The sequence below is a fragment of the Anser brachyrhynchus genome (genome assembly GCF_964034855.1).
Source record: "Anser brachyrhynchus genome assembly, chromosome: 15".
In the NCBI taxonomy this organism is placed as follows: Eukaryota; Metazoa; Chordata; class Aves; order Anseriformes; family Anatidae; genus Anser; species Anser brachyrhynchus.
The window spans coordinates 17,007,770-17,023,578 of record NC_137733.1 but is presented as its reverse complement, the minus strand read 5'-3'; the positions used below and the strand labels follow the sequence as shown (position 1 = coordinate 17,023,578).

General features: G+C 44.7%; 1 protein-coding gene across 6 annotated transcripts in view; it reads left to right on the top strand.

The window, feature by feature from the left end:
* Positions 1–59: 59 nt before the first annotated feature.
* The window catches only part of ARHGAP17 (Rho GTPase activating protein 17), a 42,305-nt gene continuing 26,555 nt past the window's right edge, over positions 60–15,809 (top strand). For 5 of the 6 annotated variants that reach the window (XM_080556764.1, XM_080556759.1, XM_080556762.1 and 2 more), the window contains exon 1: positions 60–215. In XM_080556764.1, the coding sequence (XP_080412890.1) occupies positions 163–215 (53 nt within the window). In that variant the 5' untranslated portion in view covers positions 60–162. The remainder of the gene's footprint in view (positions 216–15,809) is intronic. The other variant, XM_080556763.1, reaches the window with a different exon arrangement.

Genomic DNA, 15,809 nt, shown 5'->3' with positions numbered 1-15,809 from the left:
GCTCCTGGGCTGTCCCGGTGCTGGGGGGCGGGGCCGGAAGCGGCGGCGGGTTCCGGTGTGGGCGGGGCGGGGCGGGCGGCGCCGCGAGCAGGGCGGAGGAGGCCGGGGCCGGGTGGCGGCGGAGCGCGGTGAGGGGCCCGGGGGGCCGGGGCGGCCGCCGCCATGAAGAAGCAGTTCAACCGCATGAAGCAGCTGGCCAACCAGACCGTCGGCAGGTGGGCACCGGGGGCTACCGGGGGGCTGCCGGGCTGCGGGGGGCGCGGCGGGGGGCTCAGATCGGCCGGGCCGGGCCGCGCCGCGCGGGACCGCCCCGCGTGAGGGCAGCGCCGGGCCCCGCCGCGCCTGGGCCCCGCATGAGGGGCAGCGGGCGCGGGGCGGCCTCCGGTGGGTCCCGAGCGGGGCCTGGCGGGGAGGGAGGAGAAGGGAAGGGAAGGGCCGGGGGGGGCAGCCCGGCGTTCCCGAGCGGAACGGGGAGCGGGAGCGCCGAGGAGGCTCCGCCGGGGCCGGGTCGGGCCGGGGCCGCCTCTCGGCTGGGCTCCCTGCCGGCCGCCCGCGCCGTGCGCTTCCTGCCTGCCCTTCGTGACTTTCGCTTCCTTTGTTACCGCGTCTCACGGAGCTATTTTGATCCGCGGCGTGCTTTTTCCGCGCTGAGGAGATCGCGGGGGGGTGCGTGCTCGGCGACGAAAATAACCAAAGCCCCGTCTGAGCGGCTGCCACCAGTCTCGGGACGGCGGGGTCTTGGAAAGCCTTCAGGAACAGAGCCGGGCGCAGGCACGGTCACGCTTAGCTGCGGCTCCTCGGTGCGCCGAAAATGCAAATGGAGCTTTCCTGCTGGTAGAGCAGGGCTCTGAACTTATTCTTTATACCTCCAGAAACTTCTCAGGTTTTAATAAAAACTTAATCCCGAAGTGTATACTTTCAGGTTATCCGAGTTCGTGCTTTCACGGCCTCTGCTCCAGTAATTCATTTAATACATTATTTATCTTCTTTGGGGCCTATTTGGATGTAAAAGACCAGGGCGCCAGCTAATAATGGCAAAGTAGCAGATTTTGTTAGGACATTTGTTTTGCTGTAAGGTAGAGCATAACTTCCAAACCAGTCCCGTGTTCTTTCATCCTCATCTCATATAGAGTTTTCTTCATAAATTTGTAGACTTTAAAATCATTGGAGTGATTACTGGAGTTCCTGCTTGTACGTGTTGGGCCATAGCTCCAAATCCCAAGTGGAATTTCTGGTAATCTGTGTTGTACCGAGTAGGATAAACATCTCAGGCTACTTCTTACCTCAGGGGGAAAAGAAGAATTAAATCTGGAGAAGTGTTTATAGTCGTGTTTGCGTTGGGAGCAGAAGTTCCAACCTTCGTTCTGACCTTTGACTACCGCGGCTGAGAAGTGTCTGTTGTGAGGATCCCCGGGAGATGCAGCTATCGCTTGTTTCCCAGCTGAGATTCCCGGGGTGTGGCTGTCTGTGTGCGTGATGTGGTGGTTGTTCTGTGCCAGGCAGTCTGCTGGTGCGGTAGCAGCCTGTGCCTCGAACGGCAAAGTTTTCTGCTTCCATTAAAATACAAACAGGTAGCTGAAATAAGTTTTCACTAAAAGTTATACCTAATGATACCAACTCACTTGTTTTCATACACCTAACATTGATAGTTTAAATTCAATTTAAACCATGTTTCTCCTTTTTTCCTGTTGGCATTAAATGCGAGCACATCCTTATTGGGTCTCTCTCTGCTTACAAAGTGGTTTTTAATAAATTGTCTTCAGAGTGTTCAGTTAGTGGTATGGATTCTTTACCCAAGAACATACGAGCTTTTCTTTTAATTAATCAGAAGTGAGAAGACTGTAAAGAATGAGGAGTATCTTGAAGTTTTGACCAGTACTTGTTGCCTCTTTTGCATAGAGATTGTACGCAAAAGGTTGTAAGTGGTTGTAAGTGGTTTGAATCGACCTGATTGCCCTTTGTAGGGGTTTGCCTGCTGTAGTCTTATTAACGTACTTCTTACTCTTTTATTGCTGACCTGAATATTTGTGTCCTTCCAAGTTAAAGAAAAGTGCTTATGTAATTGAAATGAGTTTAACTTCCGTAAATCTGTAAATTCTGTAACACTGAAAAATAATGCAGTGTACCTTTTATCTGTTTTTTGTCTAGGTGTAGTTGAATCAAAGCCAACTGCCTTCAGGTACGCGGTGTTTTTACGAGAGGTGTTGGTACGGTTGCAGATGGCTGTTTTCTGAGGCTGATATATATTGCGTTGCTGTAACTTGCTGGTTAGCCATATGCTTGGACACCATGAGGCAAATGCTCTGTCAGAAGCATTGCACTGGTCATGTAAGTCTCTTGAAGAGATGTGGTCAGTTTTTTAGGACCCCGTTCACCCTTGGGAGGCCGAGCTGCTGAGTGGGCTGCCCCACCAGACAAGCAGCGCTTGCTGCAGTGGGTCTGGCAGCCGTGCCGGGGGTCCCATCCCTTCGTCTCTGCCAGCTCACCTGTGGCACCCGAGGCTGTGGTGCAGAGTGCTCCCTGCCATTTACCTTGTTTGTCACATCTACCCGTCTGTGTCATCTGCTGCTTCCTTGGGTGACCTTTGGCTCTTGTTTTTTGTGGTGGTGTATCAGAAAGGGGTGTGTTCTGCTCTTCTCACTCGTTCTGAGCTCTTTTCCCCAAAACTGGGGACAGGCATGTTATGGTGAGGTCAGCACACCCATAGTTGTTTTATTTTTAATGAAGCAATGTTTAAATCTAAAGTTAAGGGCATATTCTATTGAGCTGGCCATGAGTATGAGTGATACAACCTCTCTTACGGTCAGCTTATGAAGGTTGGCATGCTTGGCCTACAGCTGTACCACATGTACATGACTTAGGATCAGCAGAAAGTAACTCCTTAGCTGAAGAATAAGGAATAAGAAAAGGTGGTCAGGAGCTTTGCTAAAGCAGAGGAATGGCATTTCTGAGAAGCCTGTGAGTCTGCATGGTCAGAATTGTATAGCATTATGAAATACACGTAAGGAACTAAAGAGGGGATTAGTTAAGTGGAGCAGGATTCCCCAATAATTAGTAGATGTGGTGTTAAATACTCCACAGCAATTATCTTGTGGATGTTGCTGGATGCCTTAAACAAGAGGAGTATTCAATCTGCCACTGAGTACTTTGTTTTTTTAACAGGTCCTCTGTAAATGATGCAGCTGTAGAAGCAAGCTCTGGTTAACCCCTGAAGTGAAATATCAATTACTTGTCCATATAAACATGGAGGAGAGGGGAAGATCGAACAGGATGTTTTGCCTTCCCTTGAAACCTGGCAGTTCAAGCACTGGTCCCTCCGGTGCTGTCTGCTGTCGGCTGGGGTCAGCCGGTGTCGATTGTGCTGGAGACAGTGCCTGAGGCTGGGCCAGGCAGCTGTGCGACTGCCTCTGTCGGGAGGCAGCGCCCGAACCTCCTTGGGGCATTCTCATCTGGAGCGGGCGAGTGACCCCTTTCATAAACTGTTAATCTTGGTGGGAGTGTGGCGGTTCTCATGTCATCACGAAGCATCTCATGTCTGATGAGAGAAAATTCAAAAGAAGTGGGGCCAGGAGCAGAGAAGGGGAGCGGAGACATAGCTCACCTGGCAATCATTAGTTCCAGAGGAGCTGAATTAATGTATCAGAATAAAGAGACATTTGAAGCCCTAAGTGAGGCTTCAAGGACTATAAGGGAAGGGGAAAAAAAAGAGTCACAACCTTCGTTCTGAATTTCAGGTGGCCTGTGATTCCTTAGAGACTGTGTGTTGAGATTGCTTTTAATGAAATTTAAGTATTAAGTCCTCCAAAACTTAATCTGCGTTGAAGTCCAAGCCCATGCTTGGACCAAGAACGGTTCTGTCCACACGCGTTTCAGGTGTGCTTTGCCTGGGCTGAGCACTTTGTGAGGGGCACATCATGGTATGCGTTCTGCGTGCTGCCTCGCGGCTTTGTGGAGGTGAGGTTCCCCTGCCTGGCCCGCTCGTACCTTTCCTTCGGGTGCCTCATAAGCAGGTAGGCGTTGTAGCAGCTCAGCTGTGTATCAGGTTCAGAAGTAACAAAGGATTATATTGTGTGTGATGTCACTGAGGTAATTCGTAAATCTAAGTCTTACAGTTTTTATACTCTAATAAATTATGAAAGGAGACAGATTTTGATTAGAAGCTCAGGAAGTATTCTAGTTCTCTAACAAAAATAAATGTTCAGAAGTATTGTCATTAAAGGCTTTCAAATAATACACTAATAAGCATTTGAGCTACATAGCTGAGTAATTTCTATGAGAAATGAGTCCACGGAGGTGTTTGGGTCATGCTGTTTAGTTACAGAAAAACAGCTTGGTAATTAATGACACTCGTTAGACTGTCTAATAATTTTACACGAGTTAGGCTTTTGTGCCTCTGGGGACCTAACTATGAATGTTCCCATCAATTTCTTTTTTCATCTTTTAGCGTACCATACAGATTAAAAATTATTCCAGCCAACTGGTTTGGAAAGTTTAGATCCGTGAAGTCATGTAAGATCAAGACTGCTGGGTGGACACACGTGTCTTTACCAGGAGAGATATTTTATCTGCCTTTCAGGCTGTCAGGCTAATTTAAACCAGGGAGCAGCAGTTCTGACTAATTAAAGTCTAGAAGAGGCCACAAACAGCCTTAGATCTTTTTTTAGTCAAAAAGCTAGCTTGCTGTAGCTTCTTAACAAGTTTTACTGTTTGAATATATCTTGTGTACAGAGTTTTTCCATGCCTTGTACACATGACATTACTGCGACTCGGCAGGAGTATTTGCGCGTATCTTTTAATAGCTCGTGCTGTGCATGAAAGGTACCGTGGTACACTATATTTAGGAGCTCTTCAAGCCCCTTGGCAATCTGTATGTTGGAATTGGCATTAGTGTGACACAACACTAAAGCAAGTTAAGTTAAAATAACTTCAGTGATTGTGTATAGCACGGAGCAGCTTGCTTTTGATATGTATAGGGGGAGATCTGCTGGAAACTGCTAATTTCTAGTAATGCATCATGGAAAAACTGGGTGGTCTGAGTTATTTTTTCCCCCATATTAGTACTGTCTATTGTTTCTGGTCTTATTTTTTTCAGAATTCTTCTGTGAATTATTGCTTAGGGCATTTTTTACATCTTGGTCTTCTGTTGATAGTACTGTGCGAACTAGTTTTTTTAAAACTGTGGTAAAATGAGTTTGCTCATCTCTAAATCTAAAGCACTACAATATAATACAAACCTTACAAAGCTATTTAAAATAAAGTAAAATCAAATTGTTTTACAGATGTCGAAGAAATACTAGTTTAATATTTTTCTTGTTCTTCTGTGGAAAAAAGCTCTTATGAATCTGACCCCCCATGTGCAAGGGGAAAACTTGCTTTGTGCTTGGTCTTGTAGGTTAGCCTTTGTCTACATCGGAGTACTCGTGAAAAGAAAAAGAAAATCCTCATTTCAGTGTTTACAATAGCCATCTTAAACATTTCCTGTTTATCTCCAAATGAAGTTTGAGGTCTCTGTAACTAGAAAATTCACTTAAGATTCTTCTAGAAGGAAGATTAATTCAATGACAGGTTTAAAGAGTCTGAGGAGATTGGATTAGGGAAGGTCTGTTTTCCTGAACATGTGCAGGCTTTCAGAGTTCGTGTAGCTAACTGTCAAGGGCTGATTGAAATGAACTGCATGCAAATACTAAAGCACTTGTCTACTAATAGCAGAAGGAGTGCGATATCTGAAAACCCGCGTGTTGGTGGAGTCTGGCTGTGGAATAGGCAGAGCGAGGAGGCAGTAAGGAGCACGTTGACTGGAGCAGCGCAGTCGGGAGCACAGCTGCTGCAGCTTTGTGCTACCTCTTCACCACTTCGAGGCAACCGTACGTGCAGCACTTGGAAGCACCGCTTCAGGTAGAATTTCTCAATCTGAGGTGTCCGCAAACAAATGGCTAACAGCCCCCTTAGCACTGCTTCTTGGCCTAAGCTATATCAACAAAAGTTGCTCGGTATGTACACATTTATCTATTTCTTGCACCCCTAAGGTAAAACTGACACAATCTATGCGCTGTGCAGCTCGTAAATCTTTTTTAATAGTGCAAACTTCCAATTAGAGAAAAATGTGCAGCTAGTATGTTTTCAGTGTGGGTCTGCTGACTGTTGTACTTAGCAGTGTATTTGCAACTTCCATTAACGTAGCAACAAGTGGAATAGCTTATGGAGATAAACTGTGTTCAAGCTGTCAGTTTTGTTTGTACATCTGTTAATCTCATTAATCCGCATACCCTTCAAAGCAGAGTTGCTAAAGCCAAAGGAAAAATGGCCTGAATTTGCCCACATTGAGGACTTTGTAGTGGCTTGCTTCAGTGCAGTTGTGTCCCAGTGAACCGCTGGTGAGTTCTCTTAGGCTGAACACCTGCTACTGGGGCCCTGGGTAAGAGCAGGGGTTGCGTCTCACAAACAGACGGTCAGAAGACAAGAGTGTATGTATATTTTGACCTCTATCTCAATTCCTCGGGGACTGAGAAGATCTCGTGTTGGTCTGAAGAATTAGACAGTTAAAAATCACTGAGATCAGGAGCTGTTAAGAATGCATTTTACTCAGCAGAAGTTGTTCAGTGTCTGAAGCTTTACTTTTAGTGTGTTGCGGTGTGGTGCTTTCCAGAGGACCGGTGTGTTAAGCTGCCCAGATACTTCCTGTTGCGCCTGTAGTGCACCGTAAGGGCAGCAGCAGGTTTTCACTCTCAGCTTAAAAAAGCTCACTCTCACTCTCAGCTTAAAAAGCTTACAGCTCACTCTCAGCTTAAAAAGTGTCGTCGCTTGTGGTCAGATTCCAGACTACACGAAAGCTCAGGAATGACATGGCTGGACTGTGTCTGTCTTCCCCAGCGGCCAGGAGCAGATGACCGGGGAGGAAGGCAGATGTCCCACCTGTCCCCTCAACCCACTGCTGGCTGCTTGGAGCTTCCTGAGGCAGAGCTGGCTGCTCACGTGTAGCTCAGCGTCTGGCAGTGCTGGGCTTGCTTTGTTCCGCGCGTTGGCTGTGCCATCCTTGCTATCGTAGGGCTCCAGCTTCCCTGCTTCTCTGAAAGGCCACGTTTCTAAGTTTCAGCTATTCAGTTTCACTTTAAGCTTTTCACGTAGGAGGGAAAAGCATTTCTCCATGCCTGCAATCCATAAGAATGAACTCCTGGACGAGTTATCTGTTTTTCAGAACAGCGGGTGTTGTCAGGGCAGGTATAGCTTCAGTTATTTTGTTTTCCCTTAGTAGAGGCAGAAAAGGCCTTTCAAACCTTTATATAAACTTTTTGATAAAGTCTGCTTTGTATCAGACCTGTTCAATTTTGTTGACTTGAAGATATCTGAATAAGGTTTTGTGCCTTCTAGTAGAGAACTAGCTAAAGCCTGCTGGTTAGAAGAAAGAAAGTATTACATAACTGGCAGGCTTGCCTGTTGACTGCTGAGTGGGCAATGTGCAAAATTCTTCAGATTTTTGTTGCAGAGGAAGAAATTAAAGGACTCCAAACTGAGGGATTTGAAAAATATTAGTTGCCCTCTTGCGTGCCTCTAGCTGCATGCTCTCATCTCCTTTGGCTCTGGTTGTTGTACTGCTGCTTGCTGAAACAGATCAGAAGACTGATAAAATATTAACAATAAAAGGCAGACACGCACATGCCATGGGATCTGTTCTAGCTGGATTACCTCGGGCTTTTCTGTTCTGCCACGTGAGTGCCCGTCGGGTCAGGGACGCACAGCGAGGGAGAGCAGAGCACACGCACAAGGAAAGCACAGTCTTATGTTGCCTTAAAATGACGAATAAAATCTAGTTCTTTCAGTGTGTCTGTTTTTCCGGTTGTTTCACAAGGCTTTGGAGGATCTAGGAGAGCGATAATGATTTTGCCAAACCTGGCACGCTGCGCTTGTGTCGCAGCATGTTAAGCAGAGCCTGCGGCATCGTCCTGTGCCCGTGCAGCCACCTGGGCGAGGTGCTGTAGGGAACCAGAGGAAAGGATGGGTTGTGCAGGGGTGTCAGGTGCGTCTGGGGGGGAGATGTTGGTATCTGACATAACAGGGCAGCAAAGGGAGGCATTTCCTTGAGCCTGCCTGAGGGAGAGCTGCTCAGCTAACCTGCCAGCGGAGCACGTGGGAGCCAGGGCTGCTCTCCGGGGTGGCGTCCGCGACACATCACAAAGCCGAACTCCTCTTGGGTTTAGCCCCTTCGTGGGTGAAGTTGTGATTCCTTAATTCTAACTTGATCTGATGGTGGCTCGTAGAGCAAATAATTTTAATATCAGGTTATGCCCAGAGACATCCTAAAATAGTAATGATTTAAGCTGCTAAAATAGCTAGAAGTGATCTAATGAGCTGCTTCCACGTGATGCTGTAATGCGATACGCTTGGGATTTAGGAAAGCAAATGTATTTCTTGGATACTTGCATAGTATTTTTAGGTTCATTAGTGATAACGGATCTGTAACCGGAACTGTTCTTTAGATTGGAGGACACTATTAGCAAATAATGAAAAGCCAAACATGTATGGTCTTTTTAGGGTATAGTTAAATAGAAAGTGTCAGCGTGTTAGATGTTTTTTTAATATTGTGCACAGTGTTGACCAAAAAAAAAACCCACCACATTTTGTAGCTTGTTAGAATTAGCAGCTCCACATTTTAGTGCTTTGGGAGAACCTCCAGCCCTTCGTGTTGGGCCTTACATAGCACGTCAGTCAGCTGTGCCCCGTGTGCCGTGGGTAGCTCTGGTCTGAAACCCGTGGGAGTTTAACAGCACAGGCCAAACTGGGGAGGTTGTGGCTGACCTCCTGTAATTCAGAACCAAATAGCTTCGCAGCACTTGGTGCTGACGTATCGAGTGGTTTTACCAGATCAGTGTGTGTGATTACCTCCTGGTTCAGGCTGCCTGACTGCTCGCCATCCCAGCCTTGCAAGCAAGGCTAAACTTGATCCTCAGCGCGGTGCTGTGCTTAAAGCAGTGCTGGATGTCTAGACAAGAGAAGAAGGGGGAACTTGCAAGCATCTTTTTTATCTGCAACATTGCTTCCTTGACTGATTTAAAATGTTTTGACTAAAATGTATTCCTTAGGAACCAAATGCTTTAAATGTTTGAGTTTGTAATCCTTATGCCATTGCTGATAAAAGCATGTTAGAATAGTGGTGCATCTTATGCTTGGACAGTCCTGCTGTCTCAACAGGAAGCTAGCTTTCATAAATACAAGCCAGCTGGGTGAGGTCACAAGTTCTTCTCTCAACTGAGGAGGAGCCTTTTTTTCCTTGACACAGATTGTTTTCTGGTGCAGTTAATTGCATTGCAAAATGACAGGAACATCCTGGAGTGACTGCAGCAGAGTGACTCAAGGAGCCGAGGAATCTGCAGAATTGACTACGCAAAATACCTGAATCAATTTTAAATAGGAAGGATCTATAAAGGAGGAGTTCTTTCATCTGTCTTACAAGTTGTCCTGCACCAGAAATCATTCAATGGAGACTTTTGTATAAATATGCTCTTTGTCCATACTGCATATTTCTCAAGATCTCAACAACACTTCCAGGGTGAAAATTAATACAAGAAAAGCTGATAACTTCTACATCTGACAGTTGCAGAGAGAAGATGAGGAGAAAACTGTAAATGAGTGAGGTTGACCTTCTATTTAGAAGATAAGTTGCTGTGCATCCAGATTTGGGAGTTATGGCTGTTACAGGGATTTGAAAGGCACAACAATTCCGATGCCAACTTTTTTGACATAAATGAACCAGTTATCAAGTAATCCACAAGAAATAATCCAACTGATTAAAAATTATTTTTCTGTATAAAAATACTAGCTTTCTATCCTACCTTCATTTTCTACAGAAAATAGAAATGTGTGAGCTCAGCTGTTGCAGCTTCTCTTTCAGTTGAACATTTAGCTGGTTTGTCCTGCTGTAAGCCGATTTCCCCTGCAGACTAAGTGTTCTGATCTGTCCGTGGTTTTTGTAGGAATGGAACACAAGGGTAAAGTAATCCTGGTTTTGTAACAGGAAGTCCAAGTGTGCGTTGAAGTGTTAATAAACTTTTACTAGGCTGTTAGAGGCTCATATTTCGCTCAGGAATCTAGCAATAGAGTTAACTTTCAGTTTCATGATAGAACACCAAAAAACATGGTGTGCAACACGTGGCAGAGTGGTAATGGCACGGTTCTCCATGTTACGCGCATTAATCCGGCCTTGTATATCCCGTATCCAAGCAACAGAAAAACAGACTTGTGTATCCAGCGTTGTAAAACCCAGTAATTGGATGAGTAGTCTCAATTGCAGGCTAACCAGCAGAGACTCAACTCAATTAGAAGCTGGTTTTCCTGTTGGTGAAACATAATAAAGGGTTTGGCTGTTAATTGTTAATCAGAAAATCAGTGCAAAGGCTTCACCATGAAATGGTGGACATAGAGTAATCCCTACTTTGTGACTGTCCTGTTAGTCAATCGTATGATGTTCCAGGTTGCTGAATTACATTGGGCTTTTTTTTTTTACTGTTATTTCAATGCTTCCAGCTCCTCTTTGCATTTTTACTTTCTATTCCTACTTCATTGTTCTGCCTCTTCTGTATTTCCTTGTTTTGCTTTTTGTGTTGAATTCAGTTTGGTTCCTTTTCAGAGGCTTTCACTTGCCAGTTTTATGAATCCTTAGACTTAAAATAGACCTGTCTGGACAATGTATTAAATTAACAACAGCGTTAACTTTGAAATGTTCATTTTGAATTCTAATGTGTTTTTTTTTACACTTATGCAATGTAATATGTAGCTTGAAATGTCCTGCCAAAGTCCAAAACCATACAAACGTGCAAAAAAAAAAACAAACTATGATTTTGTAGCAGTTGTAGTTTGCTCATTCTTGTATTGTATGTTTATCCTATTCAAACATGTTGGCACTGAAAAAGTTTACTATTTGCAAAAGATAAGTACTGCTTCTTCTGGTCTTTTGTAATGATTGACAATGAAGGGTTTCTGGTTTTAAAAAAAATCACAAAATTCAAGTATTTTTACTTGGTGGGCCGTCCACTTTTGTAGTAGCTAGAATGGAAAGTAACGTCTCACGTGAAAGTTCGGGGTATGTCTGAGTTGTATTTTTCTTTAATCATAAGGGAGTTCTTGTGTCAGCAGGTAATCTGGCAAGGGAACTAATCCTTGTCTAAAATTAAAAGCTGCCAAACCCACAGGTAGGAAATAACTGAGCCAGTCTTTTATCCAGAAATGTCGCTCGCCGGCTTAACTCCATGTTTGCAGAGGTACGGCTGACTTCGGCCCCGCAGCAGCGCTCACTCTCCCTGCCGACGCGGTGGTTCCCGAGCTCCCCTTCCATTTATTCCCACCCCTGCCCCGTGCTCCCAGGCTTCACCTGGTGGTGAAGCTGATCTGACCGAAAAATGGGTTTTCTTCTGGCCCGGTTATTTTTCAACCCCCTGGGCTGGCCGCGGTGCAGCAGCGGGACGAGCAGCTGAGGGTGGCAGGAAGACGCGGCTCCTGGGCCCTAAGGAAACGGTGGCCCCAGGCTGCGGGTCCCTCAGCGGCTCTGCTCCTGGCACCTTGCTGCAGGGGACGGATCTCGTCCCAGTGCTCAGGAAGGAGAAGGGCTGTAGCAATCCCTCACCGTGGGGCGGTAGCACTGTGACCCCGGCACGCCCAGAGCCTGGCTGCCCTTGGGGCGAGACCGAGCGTCCTGGTGGTGCTGAGCGGCTGCGGCGGCCCAGGCAGGCAATGGGAGCGCCCGTCCCGGCAGCGGTTGCGTTGGTGCTGGCACGCCGTGGTTACAACCTCGTGCTCTACGGTTTTTCTGCCCTCCTGTTTTTCATATCAAAGTTGTACCCACCTAGTTTTAGATAAATTTACTCTGGGGAAGCAAAGGTTGCTTGCTTGGTCTTACGTGAAAATAAACTTTTAAATGTAAATAAATATTGGGCAGCTAAATGTTAAAAATAATTCTTTACCAAGATATTGTATAAGGATGTTTGCATACATCTTTTATAAATTAATAAACTGACATGTTTGGAAAGGTCAAGTTCTCCAGTGGTGTTAAATATTTGAGTTCACTTAGCATGAGAAATTTATATGGTAATACTGAAGGGAAAAAAAGCGAGGCATTGAAAATACACTGTGATTTGATCAGCTCAGAAGATTATTCTTCTGTATCTTTACTTTGTGTTGGTCTCAAATTCTTTGTGTTTTTTTTCCTCGCTGTTTTTTCACAGCTTAATAGGAGCTTTTACTTTGGAAGAAACATACGACCACTGCTAGATTTCATCCTGGCTGGATTTAAGCATCTAGAATTTTAATCCCTCACCACAGCATTTTGCAGAAGTGCTAATACCTTCTGAACAAAATGCAAATCAAATGTACCGTAAAGAGAAATCACATTTTGTTGTTATGTCCTAATGTACGTTCTGGGTGGTGGTTTTTTGTTTGTTTTTTTTGAAAGTAAAAAGGAATACAGGGAGAGCTTCACCAGCTAAAGCTTTGTAATGGTATGAAACAGAATAGCAGTAAGTATTCAGTTTGCTGGGACAACAGTTGACTGAAAGCACTTAATTGTAAATTTTTATTTGTAACCAGAAGCTTAAAAACTATCAGACTCAAAGACTGCTCACTGAAACGTGACTTCCTCTATCAGGACAAAACTGCTTTAAATCTTGTTTTGCATTTAAACCACAATTGTAGTTTTGTCATCTAGAAAGTTCAACTGAAATTTGTCTCTAATTTGTAGTGTGTGTTGCTCGTAATTACCTTGATTTGTTAGATAGACCTAACTGTTTAAGCAGTATTTCTTTCCTCACACTGTAGTATATGTGGTTTAATTCTCAACATCAAATACTAAAACCTGTTTGTTTCACAGGGAGGGGTTTGGAGTTCTGCAGCGTGGTGTGGGCCTTGCTGCTGTGGCTGTGCCTCCTAGAACGGCCTTAAAATAGGATTTGGCTTGGGCTGCGGTTGTCCTTAATAGCTAAATTTACTGCTTCGCCTGGGAGAGGAGGCCTTGGATCCATTTCACTTAGTAAGGAATTTCAGATCTATTAATGCGAACAGGCTGTCATGGGCTTCCCTGCGACTGTGAAGGCATGGTCTGCTTTATTTCCAAGATCATCTTTCTAAAGCCCCGTCTGCCTTTAATTTGGGCAGACAAGCCTCATTCTTCAAAAGTGGGTGGCTGAGATTACAAAGAGGTCAATGTTGTAGCTTTTAGATTGAGCGATCGGGCAGTTTGATGGAGAAACTCAATGGAGAAAATGAAGGAAGGCAGAGGAGTAGAAACAGTTCTCTCTTTATTGAGTCCCAAGTTGTAGTTTTGCACCTACTGGGGTTCTGAAGGTGCATTAATTAATGAAGCATTTTGGTGCTTCGGAGGTGATGCACCATTTTTTAAAGCATTTCAAAAGGAAGCACAAAAACTGCAGTAACCACATGGGTTAAAATTGATGCCTTGAGCATCACTTAAGTATGAAAAACAGTTCTCCATCGAGGACTTCCCATAGGAAGTCAGTTTGAGGGTTATCGCCTCCAAAACAGGAACCTTTGGTTTTGATTTCTGCTACTGACACTAAAGTCTCCACAGTCATCAGATTTACTATGAACACATTTTTAATACTTGTGCAGAAGTGTATATTGTTAATTTGGGTGAAAACCAGGGGTAATAGGCAGGCTTGAAGTCTAACTGGTGGCTGGTTGCTAGCGGTGGTCACTAAACACTAAGTAAATATTGAAAGGTGATTCTCATCTGACGGTCATTCTGAAGTGATGTTAAAGCTTGTTTAAAAATAACTTGCAGAATATTGATTTTGAAAAAAATCACCTGCAGTGAAGGTTGGTATTTGTTGCTTTACCTCCAGTTTGAGTGCTAGTTTTGTCATGGAAGCGAGTCAAAGGGGATTAATTTGAGGCTTGTGTAGCGCAATAAACTTGGTTTCTGTGGTGAGGAGTGCACTTGGCCAAACGTTTTTGCTCTGGCTTGTCCTCAAGATGCTGCGCAGGTTAAACCAAACTCCTGTAGTATATCCAGAAAGCTGAGTATTCCCACAGATTGCCAAAGGAAGCAAAATACTTCCTCTGTAATGAAGTGATTTTGAAAAGTGCCCTTTAATGTACACACTTACAAAGGCCACAGTCATGGAATTTTTTGCTTTCCAGTTACGCACATTTCCTTTAACATACTGATGTTTAAGATCTCAGCTTCTGAAAAGCATACAGAAATACCGAACATGGGTAGAATACAGGGAACAGGAAATCTGTGTGTTACAGCCTGTATTGTTTTAAAATCTAGTTTAGGTAACGAGCCTTATGTGCGCCTGGCTGCCAGGGAGGAGGAAGGGACGGAGTGTACCTCGCATCTGCTGAGCTGAAAGACGAGGGGTTCCCTGCATCACCTTCATTTCAAGGAAAGTCCAAAACAAGTAGAACTTAAGAAAGATGCTGCCATAAGCGATGATCTGTTTCACATTTGGATACTGATTGTAGCAGTCACTTTCGGTGCAGAGTAAATGGTACTCAGGCCTAGGTTCTCCTGAACGTTGGTGCTGTTCTCCTGTGCCTTTGTTGGAAAGGGGTCATTGAGTTTGTCTTGTTCAGGTCTTTCCCAAGGGCAGGGTTTTTTTGATTTTGAAGTGATTTGATGTATTTAATGATTAGGCTCCATAAAGTTGGGTTATATATAGTTCATACTGCTTAAGAAGGCAGGCTGTCCCTGGAATTTAGTACCATGTTGAACTAAGCTGCTAGTCCCGAAACATCTTTAAGTTATATTTGCTATGAAGCAGACAGTGTAGGATTAAAAAAGCAAAGCTTTTAGAAGGGAAGTTGTCACCTAATTCTGGATTCCTTGTTTTGGAACAGAGCTGCTGATTCTTCCATTTTTCCTGGCACCAAGTCCTGCCTATTGTGCTGTGGAAGCAGGCAGGATGTGCTGCTAGCGCAGCGCCCCGCAAAGGTGCTGCAAAGCGTTAACTTGCCAGCAAGCGCTAATCTGGTTACTCTGAGTAACAAACAAATACTTTAAGGAAAATCAAACAGTGAGAAGGCTAGCTTTAATTTAGTCTCATGTTTCGGGTGGGTATCTCCTCATTTCCGCTGAAGTCTTCCCAGAGTTTGGGAGCGCAGACTCGTCTTTCCGTCACGACACGAGCTGCCCTCCCGGGGCATCACCTGCTGCCAGCTCCGCATCCCGGCCTCGGTGCGTGAGTCAGGGTTTCTGTTTCCACTTTGATACTTGAACTGAGTCACTTGTTCTGTTGTGAATGTCCAAGTTTTTATGGCTCTGCGTGTCAGGATTGCTCTTGTTCCCTCCTTGTTAGCCTTTCGGGGGTGTAAATTTCCACTGGTTTTGTAGCTTTGACCTGCTCTGGAGATCTTCCCCGGTCAGTACTGATGCCTTGATGGTGGACAGGATTCTGCTGTGAAGCCAGTGAGATCTCAAACATTGTTTAGATGAAGCTTTATATTTATTTTTTTTTAACTTTCCAGCTCTGGTTTAATAGATCTCCTTTATTTCATATGTGCAAATGTAAATTCTTGCCCCAATAAAGGTACACATTTTTATCTCAGGAATTCTCATCTGCTGTTTCCAGAGGTACAGGGAGCCGTGTGCTTGGTGTGCGTGCAGTGGGTTAATGTTGTGCTCATTCCTTGCAGAAAACAGTTTGGAAGTAATGTTTCAAAGGAACTCAGTATTTATCCTCTGTATTGGTTATGGGGATGATTATAGCTGCAATATGCCATTGCGCATTCACCATTTTGTTTTTAGAATCAGTCTTTTAAAAATGCACCGCTGAATTTTACTTGAAGAACTTTGTACCAGCCAT